The 17,873-nt window shown below is 36.1% G+C and overlaps 1 protein-coding gene across 2 annotated transcripts; it reads left to right on the top strand.

The window, feature by feature from the left end:
• Nucleotides 1-1,048: 1,048 nt before the first annotated feature.
• Nucleotides 1,049-16,210, top strand: LOC116412968 (thioredoxin-2). 2 transcript variants are annotated; one of them, XM_052891973.1, is made up of 3 exons: nt 1,049-1,203; nt 9,998-10,173; nt 15,375-16,210. In XM_052891973.1, exons 2-3 carry the CDS (start codon nt 10,003-10,005, stop codon nt 15,522-15,524), a joined length of 321 nt encoding a protein of 106 aa, XP_052747933.1. In that variant the 5' UTR covers nt 1,049-1,203; nt 9,998-10,002; the 3' UTR covers nt 15,525-16,210. The 2 variants fall into 2 exon arrangements, with proteins under 2 accessions (XP_052747933.1, XP_052747932.1); XM_052891972.1 differs by lacking the exon at nt 1,049-1,203 and adding an exon at nt 3,995-4,148.
• The last annotated feature ends 1,663 nt before the right edge of the window (nt 16,211-17,873 follow it).

The raw sequence follows: 17,873 nt of genomic DNA, 5'->3' as shown, positions 1-17,873 counted from the left end.
CTTACTGATCACCGATTTAGAAAAAATGTAAGTGATACTACTGTGGCTACTTTTCGATATCCCCATCAATATAACCCGTGAGGTCGACTTCTTCACAGTCCACCCTGGAAATTATTATGGTTAACTCCTGAATTTGTCACAATGGATCAGCTGACTCGCCTACGTCCTCATCGGTTCATCATTAACTCATTCAGGGTTAAGATATCGTATATCGTTAACATAAGCGAATGCACCGTTCCATTTACATCGTTTAAAAAAACTATTCAATATTTAATAAAATCTATGCACAAAAAATAAAGTATTGATATGGTGTCTTCTTTAAACAAAGAACACGTTGTCATATTTAATATATTTTACCAATGATGGCCTAGTCTCATAAAAAAGCGCAATATATAATCTTAGACGTGTCTTTTTCTGTCGCTGAAAACTTCGATTATTCTAAGGCACGGCCCATCTGGTCACCTCCCCCTGTATTGGTTCTAAAATGCCCTAAAATGGGCAACAAGACATCTTATGTTCTTAGAAAATTTTATACCAGATTCTATATGCGATATAAAATACATGGCAATCATTAAAATTTGAAACTGACACTTTAAGGGATTGTTTACAAATCTAAAAAGTACCTATTTCTACGCACATAAATCGAGATTTGAGAATCATTTCGAACTGATGTACAAAATTGCTTCTACGCTTTTGACTTGTTTATAAATTGAAATGGGAAATTTCTTCGAAAACTGGAGACGCTAGTGCATATATACTTAAAAGATCTATATATCTATCTCGCTTTAACCTAATTATATTATATTACGTTTTTCTCTCTTACATTACTAATATACTTAATAATTTTATAAACAAATTATGAAATAAGCATTTGTATCCAAGAATATTAATTTAAATATTGAATGACATAGAAATTGAATTGATCTGTACTTCGTTTTATTTTTCCTATATAATAATATTTGGCAATGTTTATGTAATTAATAATTTGTTTATATTTAATTTGTTAATTATAACAAGTTTAATGTCAATATTGAATAGTAATATTGTTTAAATAATTATAATGCGATTAGAAATCGATTCATTACGACAACGATTATTCAATTATTAAGCGACACTAGCGCTCGTTTCGTTTTGCTTTCGTCCATTCTGTTCTCCGCGTGTTCTGCCGGTCCAAAAAATTTATAATTTGATCAAGTCCAAGCCGTAAGTACTTTATTTTTTAGTAATTTTTGATTTTGAATATCAGTTGATTGTAATTTTTTTATTATAAATTATAAATTGAATATCTAGCAAGCAAGCAAATATTAATGACCTTGTCATAGCTTTTCCGCAATTGACTTTTTTTTGTTTATTGTAAATAACTATGTATTTATTTAATAGCATCACGATTTTACCATAAAAACTTTATTAGTAAGCTAAAATGTTTATTTTCATGTGTAATAATAATTAATTTATTGGACCATAGTTTGAATTGGGAGTACCTACAAATTTCCGATAGTTCGCTTCTAATTAGTCTATTAAAGGCAGTGCAAGTTGTATTGCTTATATTGTAATGTTAAAAATGTATTAGTAGTGTAAGATTCAGGATTCAGATGACTCCAAACGTTAAAAGTAGTAGAAGTAATTATGATGCGTCTTAGAATAAAGTTGTGAGAATATTCTAAATTCTGCCTACCCGAAATGTGTAATAATACAGTGTTACTACAGCAATATCAATCAAAAAGCGCTTAAACTAATCCTTCTAAATTTGATTCTGAACAATCAAATTTGGAACTCAATAAATTTAATTTTTCATCAAATATTTTCTTTTTTAAATATAGTTGATAAAAAATAAATAATGGCTAAATATGAAGGTAAGCTCTTCATAAAAATGAATAAGTAACTCCTATTTAGAACTTGATGAAATCAATTTAGTACCATGGAAATGGTACATTATGACAGTATGGATGTTTGAGGTGAGGAACTGTTAGTAATGCAGGCACCTCCATGCTCCTCTTGCTCCATGCTAGTTTGGTTCAGTTATATTGGTCTACCTTGGTAATCATCATTCTTAATTCATATTCATTACAATGTGTCAACTGACCCGACTATATCTTCATTTTTTTTATTTATTTATTCATTAGTACAAATATGTGTACATGGCGGACTTAATGCTAAAAGCATTCTCTCCCAGTCAACCATAGGGAAGTGTCAGAATACTCGAATGCGGTACTACTAATTATTGATATACATACATACTAAAATTACATATACTATATCTTCATTGTTTCCTGTACCCTACCTTTGTATACCCACATAATTGTCAAACTAATTCCATACTTGTTCTTGTTAGGTTATTTAATAAGTTTGAATGTTGTCTTATTGGGCTGTTGATTGACATACTTCACTGCTTACTGATTAATAATAATAATATTTATTGCCATTTTTTTACAAATATTATACATTAGTTACAATGTTACTACTACATACATTAATAAATACATTGTAAAGTATTTTTTTCCCTGGCAATAGGTACAAACTCGGTGTTAACTAGACTTATGTGTGTTTAGTACTAATTTCCAGTTTGCATCTTCATGTGGCACCATTTTTTTATTTAATTTGGTATCTTATGGCTATAAGTTTAGTAAGCTCATCATACAGAAGTAATATAATGTAATCCAATTTACACGTCTGTACTTATCCTCTTGTTTGAGCGGTTAACTCTAAAATAGCTATTTCATCGGACACAAGTACTTTGTTTGAATATAACATTTCATATTCAAAATTCAAATTCAAAATATCTTTATTCATGTAGGTCTATTCCAGTCTCTAATGATATGTCAAATCTACCTATATTGTATGTAGATAATTACTTCAGATTCCTATTTAAGAGCTGCTCTCTTGTTGATGGAACTTTTGTCACTAATTATTATTAATCCTTACTAATATTATAAATGTGATAGTAGAGTCAGTTATTTTTTGGTGCTTTAACAGGTTAAACAATTTTTATGAAATTTTGTATACACATACTATGAGATGGTGAAGGACATAGATGGTTTTTTATCTCTGTCAGTCAATTATATGGATAATGTCGCAGTGAAAAGCTAATACAATAATATTAGAAACATATGTAATTTGTACTCTCCTTTTATAAAAAAAGCTCATATCCAACAGTAACAATTACAAATTTATATTTATAAATAGTTGCTACCGTTATTGCATGAAAATGGCTGAACATTTTTCAAAATTATCTTTTTTTTATACAACTTAGAATGGCAAACAAGCCGAGGGCCCACCTGATGGGAAGTGGTAACTGTCGCCTATAGACATGAGCAGTACCATGGACATAACAGAGTATACTGTTTCGCCCATGATACCCCCATGCGTTGCCATTCCTGAGGACTCGGGTGTTATTCCTCTGTACCCAGTAAATTCACGCCTTATTCTACCCTTCAAACCGATGATAATAACTCTTTATTAATTGTCCTTTTCACAGCCAACATATTTAAATTTTAGACATTTTTTCTGTCTGTATGTTTGTTGTAGCATCACCCAAAAACTGCTGCTTTAAATTGGCTGCGGTTTGCACACTTGTATTTCTTAAGGTCTAAATTAAAAACTAGTGTATTTTTTATTTTGATAAACCATTTACAAGTGGTTTTCTACTTATGAAGTCTACACGTACGTAGTAGCGGACAATTGGCCGCAACAGAATATCAGTGCTTTGCTCTTTTGAGGGCGAAGCAATAAACTGAGTTGTGGCCATTTTGTATTGCTATGGCACACTCATAAACGAAAATTGTATTTAGCTTTATGTATTTTTTTTTTATCGTTTATGTTATCTCATTTTTTTTGTATATGTATGTTGTAATTTGTGTGCTGTAAGTAAGTAATGCAAATAAATTATCTATCTATCTATCTATCAATAAGTTAGTATCCTATCTAAATATTCCTTGTAATTGTACTTTCTGTACTTCGTCACTATTACCCGGAATGCAGTCAAGGTTGTGAGTCATTAGTACGTCATGATTAGCGATTATTATATACGTTTTGACAAGCTAAAGTTACGTTCTACGTCTCACTTCGGTCAGTTGAGGTGCAGACGCCGAAGTGAGCGGACGTCCATATTGTGCAGAATCTCTGTGATATTAATTTAAGACTAATTTACGGTGAGTGATTAAGTGGGTGTTTTTCTCAGTGTTAACTACCTACGTATTTAATTTGTTTTCGATGTTTTTTTTTTTCGTTCACACGGGAGGTAATAATGACACAATGTTTTGTTATCTTTCGGAACGATTAATTGTAGGTTAGGTACCTATCGAAAAGTTGATTGTAATGTATACTACGCAAATTGGTTGATTATCATTTGTGTACTACAAGCTTTTACCCGTGACTTTGTCCGCGTGACCAGGATACGTTCACTGACTGACATAAAGGTAGTCTATGGACTTCTTCATCCCATATAATACGTGTATACTAAATTTCATAGTAAATAGTTAAACCGTTGATACTATATTATACTATTGGTATAATTCGAAAAAGATTTTGATCCAATAATCTTTAATAATAATTTATTTATGCCTCATTGCACACAATGATTGCATTAATGTAAATTATTCTGATCAAGTATGTACAAAGGTCGAGCTTAACTCTGCATGAGTTCTCTTCCAGCAAACTCTGACTGGAAAGGAGCGTTAATCACCAGCGGGCAATAAAAAGAAAGTTTGGTTGTGGTGTTTAATCATTATTAATAAATTTACTGGGAACGGAGGAATAACACCTGAGTCCTCAAGAATGGCAACGCATGGGGGGTATCATGGGTGAAACAGAATACTCTGTTATGTCCATGGTACTGCTCATGTCTATAGGCGACGGTTATCACTTTCCATTAGTCGGCCGTCAGTGAGTCATCAGTGGGCCGTCAGCTTGTTTGCCATTCTGTTGTATAAAAAAAAAAAATAATAAATTACGCTTGATTAAATATAAATAATTTATAATAGAAGTATTCAAATATACCTTCATTAAAAGTACAAAATGTTTGTATAGAATAATATTATATGAAATGAAATTATTTTGCTAGAATGTAGGTAGTTTTAGATAAAAGTGATTCAAATTTCCCGTATACATTCTGCCTCTATATCTGTGTGCAAATTATTAATATAATGGGAAATTTATATTATATTTTCTAAATTGTATTTCCTTTTTTTAGTCATATAATACATACATAATTTATTACAGTAAACAGAATATAAAAATCTGTACAATAGTTGTCCAATTAATAATTTTAACGAACTATGAGAGAGTATTAATTAGTGCATAAGAGCAAAAAGCACCAAAAAAAAAATACGTTGTTAAGTACATTTGTTTTTTTAATAAAATATCCATTAATGGTATAAAAATCATTACATAACAGCCAATTTTTTAATTTACGTTTAAACACTATGAGCTATTACTTCTCTAATGTAATTTGGTACATGGTTGTAAACTTTAATAGCCATACAGTATGCATTTCTTTTATGTAAATCTAACCTGCATTTTGGTACATATAATTTGTCATTTGGTCTGGTTATACGCGTTCTCGAGTCTGATACTCTTTTGAAATAGCTAGCATGTTCCATTACAAATATACATAGGTCTCTAATGTGCATACATGACAGTGGGAAAATATTTATTTTTTTAAAAAGAGGGCGACAATTTTCTCTAATTTTTTCACCACAGCTTTAAGAAGTGTATTCTTTTGCGCAATAAAAGATCTGGAAATATACATATTATATACCTACATATGTAAAATACGTAATAATACATACACTAGGTATAATTATCGGATGCAAGATTGTACAACACATATCTAAGATTACTTAAATACCTATTCCATAGGTGCTTCTATCTTCAAGCCTAATCTCAGTGGTGTAGGCAGAGAGATCCAAATGTGAATCATCTTACATATACCTCTTTTTTCAATCACGAGTTATAAACTCGTGTCATGTCAACACGTAACTCCTAACTTCTCGTCAAGTGTATCTATCTATCGTATCTATCTAATCGTAAAATTTAAAAATCAGTATTTTTATAAACCAACTTCAAAAAAGAGGTCCATAACTCGTTTGTGTTGTTATTAATGTTTGTTACCTTATAATTCTATCATTTATAAACTGATTTGTAAAATTCTTTTTTTATCTGAAAGGATATACTTTAAGTTTGGTCCCGTAGAAATTTTATCATAATCTGTTTAGTAGTTTAGTTCTTAAGTTTAAATAACTGCTTTTGCCTTAAATTGTTGAATTTAGTGTTTTTTTTTATGAAGCAAAAAAAACTGACTGTTTTGACCCGTAGCGCCACCTATCCAATAATTTTTGTTCCCAACGGAATTATTTTCACTGGGCTGCAAAAAATTTACAAAATTTTATAAAATCAGTTTAATTGTTTCGGAGTTTTTGCTGTAGGTAGTTTTTTCGTGATGCCGGAACAAACTGATAGAAAAAATGTCTTAAAAGTTATTGTAAATATTAACATTAGATGCCATCTAATGGTCGTAAGATTTCTCATCTTATTTTTTATTCTTATCTCCCATGTACAGACATTGTCTAGTCACAATTATATTAAAAAGATGTAAAAATAATATTGTCTGTCTGTTACCACTTATGGGCTTAATTAGGGCAGAAAGGGATTGTTAGCAATGGAGTTTGACAGCCCCATTGCTAGCAATATACCTTAATAGGGCGACCTCCGTGTGGTTTCCCCTGGAAACCATCGTGAACAATTCTTGTTGAATTCGTCACGATGGGCTAACTGACCTGCTTCATCCTCACCTACCGCCTGGTGCCCCGCCAGTGTATACTGATAGCACGGGCGGGGTTTTTTTTTTTTTTTGATGAGTGAAAATGATATGGTAGCCCCGCCTGCGCTAATGGGAAACGCTGGAGGAGCACTAGTGAAGGGTGATAGATGAGAATGAAAACAGGCCAGTTAGCCCATCATGATGAATTCATCAGGAATTAACCATGATAGTTTCCAGGGGGAACCGCGAGGAGGTCGACCTGGTTGGGTATATTACTAGCAATGGGATTCTCAGTCTCCATTACTAACAATCTCTTTCCCCCCGCACGGGCGGGGTTACCATTCCATTATCACCCATTAAAAAAAACGGCTTAATCAATCACGTACTATATAGGATAGCCGTGTGGTCTCGGCATAGAATAGGCCACCACCCCCCTCCCCCCCTTTTTGTCTGTGGCTGTCGTAAGAGACGACTAAGGGAGGGCGAGAGATGGGCAGCAGCGTCCCTCTTAAAACATCTCTAAAGCCTGACTGCGGTTGCCTATTCGCCTGCCAAGCGTGGCCACTACTGGCAAAACACCCCCCCCCCCCCCAAGGAGGCTTAAATGCTGATATGATGATATAGAATGGAGAAGGACACAAGGCTACTTTTAATCCTGTTCACGTAGACCAAGTCGCGGTTAAAAACTAGTTTCGTGTAAGATCATTGCGTGCCCTATCTCTACGTGTAGATTACACGCTAGATATAGATTATATATGACAGGTATCATAGATTATTTTTTTTTGTCTCGTCACACCCATAAACTATAAACTACGCAGTGTGCTTACAGCCATCAGATTTGAAATGTTTCAATTTTTATCACGTGGATTATCCGACAACCAAATCTGTGATAGGAAATTACGTTACATGATAGATTTTTTTTTTACCATCAACAATTATAATAATTACAGTCAAAAAGTTAGTTTGGATTTGGGTGACTTTTAAGAGGGATGCTACTACCTATTTCTGCACCATAAGTTCCCTTAGTCGCCTCATAGGATATCCATGGGAAAGGAAGAGGTGGCCTTTTCTATGCCGGGACGTAAACGAAATTATAGAGGACGGAAATATAATACTAGGCCTTAAGATTGGTAGAACATAAGGGATATTTTAATCGTCACAGTGTATTCCATGTTAACTAATTATTTAAAACTAGTTAACAGTTACCATTTTTTTTATACAACTTTGAATGGCAAACAAGCTGACGGCCCACCTGATGGAAAGTGGTAACAGTCGCCTATAGACATGAGCAGTAACATGGACATAACAGAGTATACTGTTTCGCCCATGATACCCCCCATGCGGTGCCATTCCTGAGGACTTTGGTGTTATTCCTCTGTACCCAGTAAATTGGCGTCATATCCCACCCTTCAAACCGAAAAACAGCCATGCAAACATAACTGCTTCACGGTTGAAACACGAATGGTACAGAGGTACCCAAGCAATCGACTTTTATACAAAGTCTCCCTATAGTCATTATTTTCCTGCATATGGACTGACAGCTTGTTTGGAAACCGTCGTGGTTAATTTATAGTAAAATTTTCATGATGAGCTGACCTGACTATCATTTATCAGCTCTCACTGGTACCCCGCTAGTGTATATCGATAACGCCGGTAGGGTAACCATTCCATTACCATCCATTAAAAAATACCTATCTATCTAAGAACATTACTGTTCAATAGAAAAAATAGCAGTTCTTATGCAAATGAGCAGCGTTATAATGAGACACTGAAGGATATTTTCAATCTACCTTTTAATAAACAAAAAAATGTTATTTAGAAATATCTAGCAAAACATATTACGAGCACATACTAAACGATTACTTGAATGACAAACGTGCATGGTGTTAGACCATCATGCACGGGGTTTTTAATGACTACATAATTTTAGTTATACATTTAAATAAATACACATAATATTAACAGAGACTTAAAAGAATAACTGTTGAGTTTTTTGCGGGTTCTTCTCAGCGGATGACAACATTCCGAAACCTGCAATAGGATCATAAAAAATTACGATGTTAAAGAGCTATTTGAATGAATGAATACTTTATTTGCATTATACAATATAGGGAATAAGCAAGGCAATTTACAAACACAACGATACGATTGTATAAGTACAGTAAGGCGGTCTTATTGCTGAGAGCAATCTTTTCAAGACAACCTTAGGGTAATGGACTAGTTGTTGTACAAGTACGTATGATAGTGCTGTATAATTAAAAAAGCATCTTTTGCAAATTGAATAGAGATGATTTGAATTTAATTTGTTAGTCTGGTAAATATAACATCAAATCCACAACGTCTGCAACTAACCGTCTATATTTTTTATTCCCGCAAGGTCCTATCGATTGCTTTTATTGTGGAACCTTGACGGAGTCTGTTTTTTTGCGTTGCGCTGGTCGTTAATGTTTTGCTCGCCTTCTGTCTAGAGCTGTTTTGTTCACAGACAGTTTTTTTAGGCCGATAATGAAACGGTTGCCGTGTGGTCCCGTCATAGATTGGTCCACCCCTTCCTTTCAACTTTTACATTCACTTAGTCGCCTCCTATGTGGGTGTCATAAGAGGCGACTAAGGGAATTTAAAGGTTGAAAGATGGCCAGCAGCGTTTCTCTTAAAACATCAATAAAGCTTAACTGTGCTTGCCAATCTGCCTGCCAAACGTGGCAACAATTGACAGGACCCCCTCCCTCCTTATGGGGGTGACCTATATTCAGCAGTGGACAGTTAACGACTGATATGAATGAAAAAGTTAATCCTGTCTGCGCTATTGGTATACGCTGGCAAGGTACCAGGGAGACATGATAGGTGAGGATGAAAGCAGGTCAGTAAGCCCATCGTGACGAATTCAACAAGAATTAACCTAAAGTCCAGGGGGGAAAGGGATTGTTAGTAATGGAGACTGAGAATTCCATTGCTAGCAATATACCCAACCAGGTCGACCTCCTCGCGGTTCACCCTGGAAACTATCATGGTTAATTTCTGATGAATTCATCATGATGGGCTAACTGGCCTGTTTTCATTCTCATCTATCATCCTTCACTGGTGCTCCGCCAGCGTATCCCGTTAGCGCAGGTGGGATTACCATACCATTTTCACCCATCAAAAAAAAAACCTAAAGTCCATAAAAAAATACTTGTGATAAGATGGTTGGTATACGTTTATAATGATCACAACACCATCTAACTGGTCGTTCCTTTGCAGCCACTATGTCGATCCACATCAAAGACTCCGAGGACTTGAACACACGGCTGTCGGACGCCGGCGACAAGCTGGTGGTCATCGACTTCATGGCCACTTGGTGCGGACCCTGCAAGGTGGTCGGCCCGAAACTCGACGAGATCGCCAACGAGATGGCTGACTCCATTGTCGTACTAAAAGTGAGTATTTGTAATAATCTTATAACACGAGTAGTTCTGGGTGTCGTAAGAGGTGACGAAAAAATTTTATGATCGTGAAATGGGCAACAGCGTCCCTCACCAAAGGCGTACATCAGCAAAAGCCCTAACTGCGGTTGTCTTTTTAATGGAAGATAATGTAATGGTTACCCCGCCTGCGCTAACGATATACGCTGGCGGAGCACCAATGAGGAAACAACAAACAACTACTTCACGGTAGAAACACAAATGGGACAGAGGTACCCAAGCAAACGACTTTTGTCGGGGGGGGGGGTTGATTTTTTTTTTAATGGGTGATAATGGTATGGTAACCTCGCCCGCGCTATCGGTATACACCGGCGGGGCACCAGTAAAGGGTGATAGGTGAGAATGAAGCAGGTCAGTTAGTACATCGTGATGAATTCAACAAGAATTGTTCACGATGGTTTCCAGGGGGAACCACGTGGAGGTCTACCTAATAGGGCATAGTGCTAGCAATGGGGCTGTCAAACTCTGTTGCTAACAATCCCTTGGGAGGGGGGGTTTGTTAGTAATGTAAACTAACAGTCCCTCCGCGTGGTCCTCCCTGGAAACCATCGTACTGAATTCCAGGTGTATTCATCACGATGGGCCAACCGACATGCCTTTTCATCCCTCACTGGTGCCCCGCCAGCGTATACCGTTAGCACAGGCGGTTGCCATTCCATTATTATCCATTAAAAAACAAAATATAACAAATAATACATAAAAAATCACATTTATCATGAATCCAGCTAACACGTATACATTGATAAATAAATTTTATCATTTAAAGATAACGACAGTGTAAAGTGACTACTCGAAACGACACGGCGTAATTGTGACGACCTACATTCATGAAAGTCCAAAGTTACTATCGATTTTGTGATTAACAACTTGCACCTTGTAAATTGTACCATTGTAGTGTGTTGTGTAAATCAGCACTTTTGCACCTTCAGTCGAGTAAAACGTAGAACAATAGGGAAGCAGTTGTATGTGACGCTTTTGATAAAAATGTCTCAATAATGATCTGTATTTTATTGAAAATTTTTTTCTTTTTTTTTTAAACAATTGTTTTCAAAAAGAAAGTTGTCAATTCGGATGTATTTTTTTTTAAATGTAAACATTTTATCCGAAAGGTTTTACTTATAGATTGGCCCCCGTATAAATTTTATCAAATGTAATTCATTAATTCGGTTTTGCCACAAGTCAATTTTTATTTGAAAAATGCTTTCATCATTATCATCCGTTAATTGTCCACTGCTGAACATAAGTTTCCTCCTTAGGGGTTTTGCCAATAGTTGCTACCCTTGGCAGGTGGGTTTTTGATGGGTGAAAATGGTATGGTAACCCCGCCTGCGCTAACGGGATACGCTGGCGGAGCACCAGTGAAGGGTGATAGATGAGAATGAAAACAGGCCAGTTAGCCCATCATGATGAATTTATTTATTTATTTATTTATTTTATTTCTTTATTTTATTTCTTTATTTTTTGGAAAACGTCCAGCAGAATTACAGTCAATACATAATCAAATTTATAGCTATGTTAAGCCATGAATCGTTTTCACATTTGCGTTGAATTTCTGATGAATTAACCAGAACTGCCAGGAGGTCGACTCGGTTGGGTATATTGCTAGCAATTGGATTCCCAGTCTCCATTACTAACAATCCCTTTCCCCCTGGCAAGTGGGTTAGCAACCGCAGTTAGGCTTTAGTGATGTATTCTTTAGACATCTCTTACGACAGCCATAGGAAAGGAAAGTGGCGGCCCATTCAATGCCGGGACCACACGGACTATCACTTATGTGAGAACTGAACGTAAACCGTCAAAAATTAATTCTTTAACATTAACAAAAGATGCCATGAATTGAAGGAAAGTGAACTCTGAAATTACGTCATTGGACCTTGACTTTGACCGATTTATGAGTCTTTTGACACTTTCAACAGAGAGAATGTTTGATACGGAACCGTTAACACCGGTTATATGAGTTTGTAGCGTATAGTAATAATACAGAAATGATTTAGTACAGTCGCATATAAAATATAGTGTAAAAACCCATGATTACTCTATGAATCATGACACTTCAGAAATGTATCTATGATCCTTATTTATCTTAGAGACTTGAGTGTTTTATTTTTAATATTTAAAAATGGAATGATAATGTCTACGCTATAAACTCGCGTTAGGATGATAGCTGAATTTGAAAACAAGTCAATTGGTACTAGGCATAGGTAATATGGATGCTTGGTCGACCTTCACGCGGTTCCCCCTGCAAAGATGGTTTCCATGACTAATTTATCGTTAAATCCATAATAAGCTAACTGATCTGCCTTTTCATCGTCACTAATCATCCCTTTCACACGGGGGGGGGGGGGGGGAGGAATTGTTAGTAATGCGGACCACCAGTCCCATTGCTAGTAATATATGTATGTATGTGTATATCTGCGTGCGTGCGTGCGTGCGTGCGTGCGTGCGTGCGTGTGTGTGTGTGTGTAATGTCAGGTCGACCTCCACGTGGTCTCCCCTGGAAACCATCGTACTGAATTCCTGGTGTATTCATCACGATGGGCTAACTGACCAGCCTTTTCATTCTCACCTATTATCTCTCAGTGGTGCCACGCCAGCGTATACCGTTAGCGCTGGCGGGGTTACCATTCCACCATCAACCATCAAAGAATTATTCTTCCCTGGCGCCTCGCCAGTGTATACCGATAACGCTGACGGGGTTATCATTCCATTAAAAAAAAACTGGTTTTGCCACAATTGATGTGTTTTTTTTTTATAGAACACAAATAGTACTAGTGGTCACACTGTAATGTAGCAATATTTACAAAGTATCAATATTTGTAATTGAATAGCCATGCAGTCCACAGTCGGCTAATCATAGTTCTACAATATTGTATGTATTATAACCTATGCAATCATTATTTCTGTTCTCAATGACATCACGGCATGACATTGAAAGCGATACTCGAAGTAGGCTCACACGTCACCGCGCCTAAACTAAATACTCATATATAAATACCAATACCAATGTATAATAATGATGACGTCATAATTTTTTTAACCAACTTCAAAAATGACGTTGTCAATTTGGCTATATTTTATTGTGTTTGTTACTTCACAACTCCGTCAGTTGTAAACCGATTTAAAAGGGATTATTAGTAATGGAGACTGAGAATCCTATTGCTAGCAATATACCCAACTAGGTCGACCTCCTCGCGGTTCTGCCTGAAAACTATCACGGTTAATTACTGATGAATTCATCATGATGGGCTAACTGGCCTGTTTTCATTCTCATCTATCACCCTTCATTGGTGCTCCGCCAGCGTATCCCGTTAGCGCAGGCGGGGTTACCATACCATTTTCACCCATTAAAAAAAAACGATTTAGAAAATTGAAAGAAGACACAAAGAAAGAAAAATATTTATTTGGCGCATATCAAACTAACAATTTCCAAAGATAAGGATATGGTATATTGCTAGCAATGGGACTATTAGAACTTCGTTACTAACAATACAACCCCCCCCCTATAGGAGGTTGGCCAACTTGAGGGCAATCTTAATTTTTTAAGCTGCTACTCTGAAGGACGAGGTAGTACAACAGTCAAACCACTTCTGCAGAGGGGGGAAGGGATCGTTATTAATGCGGGGACTACCAGTCCCATTGTTAGCAATATACTCTGTCAGATCGACCTACACGAGGTCCCCACCTGGCAACTATCGTGCTGAATTCCAGGTGTATTCTTCACGATAGGCTAACAATTGTGCCGTTTAACTATCACCTGTCATCCCTCACTGGTGCCCCGCCAGCTTATACCGTTAACGCCCGCGGAGTTTACCATTCCATTATCATCCATTAAAATTATTATATGTATCACACCTCCCATATTTAAAACTAACAAAATTTTTCATCGTTCCTCCCACCAAATTGTTTATAATTACTCCTCTCCATCCAAAGGTTGCCTGGAAGAGATCGCTCTTAGCGATAAGGTCGCCCATTGTTTTCTCATTGTGATTATTTCTTGTAATTATTTATATTTATAATAAGTTTACTATTGTAATCTTTTAAAGGAAACAATATAGAGTATCTATCTATTTAAAAAAACGACCCCTGCAAGCTCTTCAGTCTAAAGTACCGCCTCTTCTCGGCACTTCTTTTACCAGCAGTCTTGTCCTGGATGCTTAGCTGAAATGTTCTGCAATATACTTTAGATTCCTAATAAGGTGACCAAAGTATCAAAATTTTTGATCCATCGTTAGTGTTCATAAGCTCCAATTTTTTCCTAATCTCGTCTAATGCTTAATAATTATGTGAACTAATGGACCTATTGTTACGACAGTATACCTCACTGCATACTTGACGGCAAAAGAATTTATAGGAAAATTATTTATATTATTTTATTAATGTTTGGTTTAATAATATAATAATAGCATGTACGTATAATATAATAATGTAAAATTTGTAATTAATTATATTTAAACTATAATCGCAATGATTTTAAACTATGGGTATATATATACCTGAAAATAAATTATTTATTATTATTAATGATGAAATAATAAGTGTGTGTATAATTAAGTATATGCTTGTGATGATTAATGTTAAACTTGGTTTTACAAAGAGAGCACTTATGCCTATATCACAGGTGTAACTAGTTTAGGCATACAGGGTCCTCACTTTACAAGGCGCCTGTAAGAAATCGCTGTTTAGCGATAAGACCGCCTACCGTTGCATATTTGTCTTACATTTGTATAATTTTGTTAATATTATTCTTTTTGTTTGTGCACATATTGTTAATCTTTATAACTAGTATAATTTGTAATTAATCCAGAGGGAGACTTTGTACAAAAGTCGATTGCTTGGGTACCTCTGTCCCATTCGTGTTTCAACCGTAAAGCAGTTGTTTGCATGGCTGTGTTTCGGTATGAAGGGCGTGAATTTACAGGGTACAGAGGAATAACACCTGAGTCCTCAGGAATGGCAACGCATTAGGGGTATCATGGGCGAAACAGTACACTCTGTTATGTCCATGGTACTGCTCATGTCTATAGGTGACGGTTACCACTTTCCATCAGGTGGGCTGTCAGCTTGTTTGCCATTCTAAGTTGTATAAAAAAAAATATTGATAAATTCAATAAACGCTATAATAATAATAATATAATCAAATTTTTTTCTATTTACAGGTGGACGTGGACGAATGCGAAGAGATTGCAACAGAATACAACATCAACACCATGCCCACCTTCGTGTTCGTGAAGAACAAGAAGACCCTGGAACAGTTCTCCGGCGCAAATGTCGAGAAGCTGAGAACCACCATCTTGAAACACAAGTAAAATGGCGGCGCGGGTCGTACGCTATCCGCAGGACGCCCCACGAACCGAGAAGTTTCGACCCAAATAAATTAGCGGATGCATTTTGCAATAAGGTTTATGTGAAGATATAATTTTAATCGCATTATAATTTAGCCAAACGTTTCTACTGTGCATAATATTTTTTACCTTATTGCCTTAAATTTACAGAACAATGTTGGTGCTTAAAACAGTTTTGAATTAGTCACAGCGAAAATGCATTTCAAACAATATTGTAATGCTGGTCCCATTTCTGAATGTTTTACACATATTTTTTTAACGTTCCGGGGGCCTTAGAGACGCAAGTCTCCATCTCACGTTTAGATCGCGTTCAGAAATTGGATTTTGCAATTAAAAAAAAACATCTTCAAAGATAACAACGTTCCATGATCTGTGGAATTGTGTTTGTGACTTATTGCCCCAAATAATTGTCTATGGATATATAGCTGTATGTGCGGTAGGCAGAATATCATGTAAAGATGGCGTCTAGTGTCTTATATAAGTGAAGGTATGCATTTTTTTTTATGTAGTTGCCTGGTACATCACGCGCGCTGGTAACGCACTAGTGGTGGCGGATACGCGTACACCCACAATGCATGTTGTATTTAATTTCTGCATATTTTTAAATGTACGTTACAAAGTATTGTTACTTCAGTAAATATTGTGAGTAATGTGACAGTTTTATTTCAATTTCCCGATTCCTTTTTTTTGGGTTCCGTACCTCCTAAGGAAACACAGAACCCTTATAGGATCACTTCGTGTCCGTCCGTCAGATCTGCAATCACTTAAAGCAGATACGGTCGGTTATGTTCTATTTATATCGCACATTTTGACATTCACAAAGGGAACCAAAACCTATAGGGTACTTCCCGTTGACATAGAATCATGAAATTTGACAAGAAGCAATGTCATGTAGCACAAGTGAAGGAAAAAATCCGAAAACCTTGATTTGTAGCTATTACACAAAAAAAATAACCTTGATAATTTTGTATGGGACCCTCGTTGCACGAGTCCGACTCGCACTTGATCGGCTTTTTTTACTAGAGATGGCGACTCTTATGATTCCAATGGGGTCGATTCTGAAGCACCATTCCTTTGAACCTGTTTCTATACAGTTTGATATCACATAAAAAAAATTATTGTAAATACCAATATGAACTCATTTTCTAATAGATTTAAGCCAAAATTATTGGAAAATTAGTTAATGGTGGCCCATAAACATTAATTTCGTGATATTATCTATTTAAAATATAATGTTAAAAAATAAATTCAGAGAAATGGCACCACAGAATGGGTCACATTGTTATGGAATTAATGAGTATTATTTATATATAGCACTTGAAAAATAAAAAGATACAGTGACAAGTTTAACAACTTATTAGCAATGGTGGGCTTATCTTTAAAAGAGATCTCTTCAAGTCAACTCGGTGTAGTGAGAGAGAAAATATTAAAACTGAGAATTTAACTCAAAAGAGACAAAACAGGTTCAATAACTAAAGTAGGTTTATGTGATTTTTTTAATTGGTGAAGATGGAATGGTATCTGCGCTGTTAGTATACGCTGGCGGCATACCAGTGAAGGATGACAGGTGAGGGTGAAGGCAGGTCAGTTAGTCCATAGTGATTAATTGAACAAGAATTAACCACTGTGTATCGCTAGCAATGGGCTTGTTAAACCTCATTACTAACAATTCCTTTCCTCCATGAATCGACTGACCTCCTTGGTTAGTCGATTTCATTTGCAGCTACATATCTTCACTGGTCATTCCTATACGGTTGGCAGTATGCAGATCTTTCAAGTTACTCGGCGAGCTATGGAAAAGACTGTGCTCGGAGTTTGTATGATAGAATCGTAAATGAAGATATCCACAATATTCGAAGTGACCAACATAGTTTGAACGATAGGCAAGTTGAAGTGATAATGGGTTGGTTACACCTGGGTATAATGGGTTGGTAACTGACAACAAATGGGGAAGAAAGGTTCTTGAGTGGCGACCCCGTCCATGCACAATTGTAGGACAAATCGCACTAAATAGAGCGACGACCTCAAGTGACAGGGGTCAACTTCGATCGGTCAACATCGACGACCTCAAGGACAGTCGATGAAAGTGGGACTGGACCGTTCCTTATGGTGGCCTATGGGAGAAACCTATGTTCAATAGAGAATAGATAAATAATGATGGCGATTTATTTTTATGCCGTGTGGTCCCGGCATAGTTCCCTTTCTGGTAGGTATCGTAAGAGGCGACTTATGGAATTTAATGTTCAAGGGATGGACAGTAGCGTCCCTTTATAAACATCGTCAAAGCCTATCTGTGGTTACCAATCCTCATGC

This window comes from Galleria mellonella, unplaced genomic scaffold (assembly GCF_026898425.1).
Source record: "Galleria mellonella isolate WM207_F2 unplaced genomic scaffold, CSIRO_AGI_GalMel_v1 utg146, whole genome shotgun sequence".
NCBI classification, from domain to species: Eukaryota; Metazoa; Arthropoda; class Insecta; order Lepidoptera; family Pyralidae; genus Galleria; species Galleria mellonella.
This window is presented reverse-complemented; position numbering and strand designations above follow the sequence as displayed.